The 7,707-nt window shown below is 45.7% G+C and overlaps 1 protein-coding gene across 1 annotated transcript; it reads right to left on the reverse strand.

The window, feature by feature from the left end:
- Positions 1-398: 398 nt before the first annotated feature.
- Positions 399-3,877, reverse strand: LOC119396449 (uncharacterized). The gene is made up of 4 exons (XM_037663665.2): positions 3,732-3,877; positions 1,751-2,639; positions 1,253-1,323; positions 399-520 (listed from the first exon to the last, which is right to left on the reverse strand). Exons 1-3 carry the CDS (start codon positions 3,766-3,768, stop codon positions 1,296-1,298), a joined length of 954 nt encoding a protein of 317 aa, XP_037519593.1. The 5' UTR covers positions 3,769-3,877; the 3' UTR covers positions 399-520; positions 1,253-1,295.
- Between the last annotated feature and the right edge of the window lie 3,830 nt (positions 3,878-7,707).

Below are 7,707 nucleotides of genomic sequence, written 5' to 3' on the forward strand. Positions count from 1 at the left end.
CATCAACGCCTATTCTGGGTTGGTTCCAGCCGGGTTCTCGGAATGCAAAATGTACGTTGCCAACGTCTTGCGAAACAGAGATATATATTCGTATCTGTTTGTCCAATGTGTAATTGCACCACTTGTGTAATGCTAGGCCACTAGATTTCCGATAAAGGTAAACCACGCGCGAGCACTTCAAAAAGCGCGGCGACGGGAGATGATGATGATGATGATGCTGCTGCGGCGGCTGACGACGATGGTGGTCAATCGGTAACGTGCACTGCTCAGTGCGCCGGTTTTCTGCATATTTTTGCACCTACCGAAGTGATGGATGCTTCGCAACGCATTTACGAAAAATGGTCTCCGTCGACTATATCGCCTTTTATGGCTTAAAGCAATGAGACATTAGACAAACAGCAACTTCAGATGCAGTCTTTATTATTGGGTAATCAGAAAATCATAGCCGGGAAGTATCCATTGATTGCTTAGGTTGTACCCCTTGTTCTTTTAATATCACTGGAAAAGTGACACCTATGACCTGAAGGAGAAACAAACGTGCACTGAGTACTTTTGCAGTGAGTATTTTTGTTATCTGGTAAAACGCCCCAGCGTAGTAATAATACTAATTAGTATCAGGTGCGCGCCAGTCATAGATGCAAACATTTAAAATTGTAAGTAGGTTATATGTCATCCCTATTAGAAAACAATGAGGCAGGAGACACAATGAGTGGGATTGAGGTTTTCTTGAAGTCTCTTAGTAAGGGATTTCAGCATTGCGAACTTTCAGCCCTTGTCATACATGTAAAATGACACCACCGTTATCGCGCCAACTTTCTTGCCTGCAATGCATGTCATGCAGCAATAAGTGCAGACCGTCAACATTGTGCTTGCGCCCACCTCAATTTAACCCGCACCACAAAAAGGCAGTTTTCTTTTTAAAGCAAACGCATCAATAAAAAAAGAATTTAATGATGACAAAAACTGATACAACAGAAGATGATTGAATGATAACATTGCACTTTAGCTTATCGTCCACTGCAGAACACTTAGAACAGCCTTTTAATAGCGGGCTAATTTTATAAGGATTGTTCTGCTACAAGTATCATGATTTCTTATTATCCTTAGAGCCTAGATCGAAGTCGTGGCAGATATGGAAGCTATGAGCATCATGCGCGCCAATTACTTAGGGAAGATAAGTGAAAACTTAAAAGAAATGTTACGACACATTGGACGTTTGTTTATGCACGCGGGTCTAATAAAAATCACTTACCCTCCTGTTGAAAGGATGACTAGGTTTAGTTACGTAGCCTTGCTTATGACATAGAGGCACTAGATGAGGCACTGAAAGAAAAAAAATACAACATTACAAACGCCGACACGTATGCTCGATATATTCAAGTTATTCAGAGTAGTACTGTTTGTTCCGGTGTCATCTATAAAATACCTATTTAGATGTGACCCTCGCAGTAATGTGAATCTCAGCAATAATAATATTAGTAGAGAACTTGTGAATATTCCAGTCGTAAAACAAATTAAACTTATTTTTGGCCTAGGCTTCGCGAACTAGAATTAAGAGATTAATTGTAAGAGTCGCTAACGGATGACACACTCGGGCCTTAAATTTAATCGCGCCATGCCTGCCTTTATGCACGGACAGAATAAACGTATTTGTGTTGAAACTCGAGAGTTATTCTAAAGCGTTGACGGCTGAAAATCTTACTTTTATGGACACAAATATGTTAGAGGCACATGATTAAAAATGTCTCACCTGGAGCTTCTTGCCGCAGGTCTTCCACTTCGTGCAGCTGCTTGGACAGATCCACGACTTCCAAGGTTGCTGCCCGATTGACTTCCAAGCTGACCACCCAATTGGCCAAGGAAACCAGAAGAAAGCGAGGGGTTGTAAAGACCGAAGCTGCCGCCCAAGCCAGAGCCAAAGCTGGAACCAGAGCCAGAACTAGAGCCCAAGCCAAAGCCAAAGCCGGATCCAGAGCTGGAGCCAGAACCAAAACCAGAGCTGGAACCAGAGCCAGAACTAGAGCCCAAGCCAAAGCCGGATCCAGAGCTGGAGCCAGAGCCAAAACCAGAGCTGGAACCAGAGCCGGAGCCGAAACCGAGGCCGAGACCAGAGCCAGAGCCAAAACCATAAACAGGGCCAAAACCGTAGGCGGGGCCAAAGCCATAGGCGGGGCCAAAGCCGTAGGCGGGGCCAAAGCCGTAGGCGGGACCAAAGCCGTAGGCTGGGCCAAAGCCATAGGCTGGGCCAAAACTATAGACAGGTCCAAAGCCAGGACCATAGCCGCCGACTGGAAAACCGGAACCTCCAAAGCTCGAAGGACCATAGAAGCCTCCGCTCGGACCAAAGCCGAAAGAGCCTGATGAGCTAGGTCCGGAAGATCCAGGTCTACTTGAAGAACTAGAGCCTAGACTTCCGAAAACTCCGCCAGGAGAGCCAGCCGAAGCTCCAAAGGACGCTGATCCCGATGGACCAAATGAAGGTGTGGCTAGGAATCCTGAGGAGCTGCCACTTGAGCCAAGTCCGGAAAGTGACCCAGAGGCACTGCTAGATCCGCTCGCACTGCCAAAACTAGCTCCAAGACTGTTGCTAAGATCCGTCTTGGAAGCAGCGGGACGAGGACCGGCATAAGCCAGGGAGGCTGAAATTAGAGAAAAAAAATTCAGTAAATAATCGCGCCAGTAAAATGGCTTGCAACAATCTGCAAAAGGTAGCAGTGTTGTTGGTAAAACTGATATTAGGTGTCGCAGACGTGCAGGAAAAGCAAGCAAATGCGGTATCCCTGCCACGCAGATGCACACTGAGGCCCCTTATATCCCACAGACTAGCCGCCATGCTGTTGCAGTGGTTACGTTGCTTGGCTGCTGACCAGAAAGTCATGGGTTCGATCACGGCCGCGGCGGTCGCATTTCGATGGAGGCGAAATGCTAGAGGCCCATTTACTTAGATTTAAGTGCACGTCAAAGAACCGATGGCCGAAATTTGTTGCTGCGGTGATCCTGATGCTACATCCACTGAAGTTCAGCTGTTCAGTTTTAAAAAATCCATGCTTCTTTCAAATTCCTGGTATTTTTAAGATTACTAGATTTTTATGGTTAAACTGCCATTCTTCAGGAAAGATTCCATAGTTTGAACAATCTCTAAAAATTATCCAAAGACGTCACCGTTTAGAAGAACCTTACGCAAATTTAGGCAATATTACAGGCCGCATTTTTTGCAGAATCTGTTCTAAAAATACTCTTAAGGATATCTCTCAATTTGGTATTTCGCAGTGCCTTATGGTGTTCTGCTTGACACACTTATTTCCGCCAAGTATCTTCGACAAGAAGAAAACTTGAATGTGTAGAGTCGATTATACGGCACTTCATACCTAGTACGGAGTTGAGCGAGTTGTAAGCTCTCAAACATTCTGGGAGGTATGCTGTCCTCGTAGAGGCAAGAAAATCCTGAATCCTCTGATTATGTAATTCGTTTTATACAAATACGTTAAACTTTGGGAAGTACACAAATATAAAAAAGCACTCTAAATGATATTACAAAGTGAATTTGCAGTTACAACGAAAATGAGCTGAACATATCAGAACGGGGCTACTACTTTACACGAGCCTCTTCGCTTGCTTTGTGACAACCACTCAAAAAGTCTAATGCTTTTGAACACTGCATATGGAGCATCTAAAAGTTTTTGACCCTTAAAATAATGTTAAGTGCTGTTACTAAGTCCGTAGAATCTCACCAGCGGATAGAAGAGCAATGGCTACGAAGGCCCTCATGGTGGCTGCTGCTCGAAGATCTGCGCAAGTGCGATTTCCGAACTACTGCGCCGGTGGTTATATACCGCTCTGGTTAGGATCAGGTGTTGCGAAGAAAGTATGAAAGTAACAGAACACTTCACCTTTTTTTAGTTTTCAGTGTCTCGCGCGAGCGTTCTTTTCAGGAATATCAAGAAATGTTATTCACGAAATAATGTGACACTCTCTCTTGACGCGGTGGAGAGGGTTAGTTCCTGCAGAAAAGACCCTGGTTTTCTTTTTTTAGCAACATTATTACGATATCACCCCGATTTGAACGTAACCCGATGTCATTGTATATGCACGCTAACGAAATATGCACGCTGTGCACGTTTGGGAGACAATGTAGAATTGTGTAACTCTTCTTTACCGGCAAGTCGCCAACCACACCAAAGCATGCGCACATTGTTCGATAACAGCAACTGCGTGCTGAATACGAGCAGCACTGAATTTAGAACACTGCATAATTTAGCGTCTAAGTTATGCGTACCACTGACGTACAGCCAATCTTCGGCTGTTAACAATTCCATATATATACGCATATGTGGGTCCACCTACGTACCAACGTTGGGATTGTTAGTGTCCTCATTGAATGCCGCTGGCATAACGGATATAAGACGGGACGAAGGAGCAACACAGTGAAACGTGCACACAACCATATAATTTGTCCACCTCTGCAATTATCCCGTTTCATGCTTTTTAATTTATCTTAGGCTATTTCCACAAGCGCCACTTCCCTCGGATGGCCCAATTGCTCGGCAAGACGGTCCAAAGACACTTTAGAGACAATAAAAGAATCCGTGCTAACTGGTTCAGTGATTCTATTCGTGGATCGTGGTGCTTGTACCAACGCCCGTTGAGCTTCTTTGGTGTTGCTGTTTTAAGCACAGGATCGCGTGAACAAATATGGCCACAAGCAGTGACATCCCCTATGACTGAATAATGTGAAAAAGCACGCTTTCGATAAGGCGTAGTCGTATTTCAAGGGGATACAAGTCGTGGTAATTACTCCGAGGTTCACAACTATGCAATGGTTTCTCATCCCAAAGTAGAGTTTAGGAACGCTCAACAAACTCGACACTCTGAATTTAATGCCTGAATTTGGTTGTAATGCCAAAAAGCTCCCCGACCACCAACGAGGTTAAGCTTGAAAGGTGTTCAAGATGTCAAAGTCATTCATTTAACAAAATCGCATGTAGACTAAAGAGGACTGCCCTCCGGCAGCATTTAGACACTATAATGTAACTGAACAAGGCCCACGGTGTAACGGTGCAGCCGAGAGCCTGTATGGCCCAGAGAGCGACACATTATGCGTGGTGCATGCAGGACGTCTTCTACGAAAATTAATACAAATGTGATGCGAGCAAGCACATCTATCAGACGACAATAAATACGTTTCCTGGCACAAAATCAGCCTTTAAAATATCGATACCTCAAGAAATCAGAGCTTCCAGTGATTATGAAGCAGAACATCAAATGCCGTGTCGCCTTATTGATAACAAATTGGTTGAGGGTGCGACAGAGGGAGTAATATCTGGAGAACCAGCTTTTTTCTTTCCTTGCGTAAGCTGGCTGCTTTCTTGCTCTAGAAAACTATTTCCCGAGCCTGAACGCACGAACGGCGTCACGAACGGTGTTTGAGGCTGGGAACAAGTCTTTCACTATTCATGGCGTTCGTTTGCTGCTTTGTCCTAGTTTTTTGTCGCTTCTCTGTCGTTATTGAGTTGTCGAAGATTTCGCGAACAAGGAAAGTAATGAAAGCTAAGAAGAAAATTGGGCCAGATAACCCGTGGATCATTATAAACAGAAAAAATTACAACATCTCCCGCTAAAGGGGATCATGAGGTGATGCGAAGCCGGAGCACTCGCGCAATCGCGTTCCGTTGGCGTTCGTTGGGCATGCTACCGAACTCGTGCATGCTACCAACCTCCCGTCGTGGAACGCGAAGACGAACACTACGCGCGTCGTGTCTTCCCTCTAACCTGGCCGTTAATTCTCACAGGGCGAGCGGGGAACGCGGTCGACAGGCGCGCGAGAGAGAGGCAGCGTAGGGAGGAGAGAGAGGGGAGGGGACGCGCATGCGCTGGCGCTCATCGCGGCGCTGCGCAGGAGAGAATTTCGGCATGTCGAGCCCGCATTTCAGAGGAGTCAACCCAAGCAAGCGCTGGACTGAACGCGCGCAGCGCTCTACCACTTGAAGGAGAGGAGACTAGAGGATGAGAGTACCGCATGCGCCGCAAGAGCAGAAGCGAGAACGCAGGAGAAGCGCAAGCAGGTGCTGGTAGAGAAGTGTAGAGAGTAACGCGCAGCTGTTGGAGATAGGCAAGGAGGAGAGTTGCGCATGCGTAGTGTGAGTGCGGACTACCAGGCCGCGGGACATACCCCCCAAGCAAGAGATGCTTCGCATCTGAAAGTACGCAGGAATGTGGAACGCAGTCGTCAGTGGCACAGTGTGAAATCGTGATATGAGATTCTCAAAATAACAATTGTTGGTGTTTCACGACCCAAAACCCCGATATGATGGTAAGGGACGCCATAGTGGAAGGCTCTGGAAATTTTGACCTCGTGGTGTTCTTCAGCGAGCACCTAAATCTAAGTACACGGGCCTCTAGCATTTCGCCTTCATCTAAATGCGGCCGCCGCGGCCGAGATTCTATCCCACGACCTTCGGATTAGCAGTCGAGTGCCGTAACCGCTAGACCACCGCGGCGGGTGATATGAGCAGATCTGTACGCAATACGCAACGATTCGGGTCGACGGTCGCAGGATATGCATCAAGCTGTAGTATTGGCCCCAATATTCAATGTGATACTCATAATGAAGACGTAGACTGCTCTGTACGCCACAGCAATCAATCAATCAATCAATCAATCAATCAATCAATCAATCAATCAATCAATCAGCCAGCCAGTCAGTCAGTCAATCGATCGAACTAACTGATTGACCAACCCCAGTGATAGTTTCGCTTCGCCACGTGTTATGCATGGATCTCGTGCTTTCGTTCTTAACTATGCATTTTAACGTGCACAGATAATAGGGAGCTTTAGTGCCGGGGCCCCAAAGCGGCTTACGTACGTAAGCTCTTGCGTTCCTTACTTTCTTCCTGAGGTGGGGCTGGTAGTACAAAGGAACCTGAGGGCGTGCGTACGCAAGCGGCTTGGGGTCCCCAGCACTAAACTCTATAATTCGTTTGTTGACGCTATTAGTTTCTGCGTGACACAGAGTTGTATGCTTTTCTTTACAACTACTTGCTTGTTATTCATTGTGTCAAATCCTCCAAATAAATAAAAACAATGTCGGAAGTATACTACATTGTAAACAATATAGAGCCTGGTATCTTTATACGCACGTTGTCTACTAGTTCTACCTTGAAATATTTTGTTCGGCATAGTCTCCGGTCAGACGCTCCATTCACTACGAAGCTTTCAGCAACAGCCACGGAAAAAAATTATAATTTGTTGCAGGCAAGCACATTCATTCAAATGTGTTCAGAAAGTGCCTTCAGAATCATGTACGACGCTTGATATATAGTAGCTACTTCTGCTTTGTTATTTCTTTTCTTTTAAAGTAGCATTTGTTGAAATGCGTAGTTCTGCTTTTAATGTGACTAACTGGAAAAACGAGACATTACAGCATCATGAATCGCGATGTTAGCTCAATAAATAGACACTAAAAATAAATGTTAAATTGAGCTAGTATACGTCATTGCTGGAATTCCAGAAACCTGACTGCCACAGTGACCAGTGCCTTGGTAAGCGCTACACTGGGACTGGGACGAAAAGACAGCGACGATATGCGGTTGCCATAGCGCTTTTTCTTAAGCCACTATGCGAGTGTTTAGATGTGCAATTATGTGGTAGCAAGTTGCGCTTCGTGGTTCCGCCGACTGGCGAAACGTCATGTCAGTAACTTGCTTGTGA

The sequence above is a fragment of the Rhipicephalus sanguineus genome, chromosome 6 (genome assembly GCF_013339695.2).
Source record: "Rhipicephalus sanguineus isolate Rsan-2018 chromosome 6, BIME_Rsan_1.4, whole genome shotgun sequence".
Lineage (NCBI taxonomy): Eukaryota > Metazoa > Arthropoda > Arachnida > Ixodida > Ixodidae > Rhipicephalus > Rhipicephalus sanguineus.

What these genes read in the sequence shown, in the direction of transcription:
- LOC119396449 (XM_037663665.2), bottom strand. Translation starts at nt 3,768, where the DNA reads ATGAGGGCCTTCGTAGCCATTGCTCTTCTATCCGCTG. An exon ending in CATTGCTCTTCTATCCGCTG is followed by an intron (nt 2,640 to 3,731) that starts GTGAGATTCTAC and finishes CTCTAATTTCAG; the next exon opens with CCTCCCTGGCTTATGCCGGT. An exon ending in CCTGCGGCAAGAAGCTCCAG is followed by an intron (nt 1,324 to 1,750) that starts GTGAGACATTTT and finishes TTTTTCTTTCAG; the next exon opens with TGCCTCATCTAGTGCCTCTA.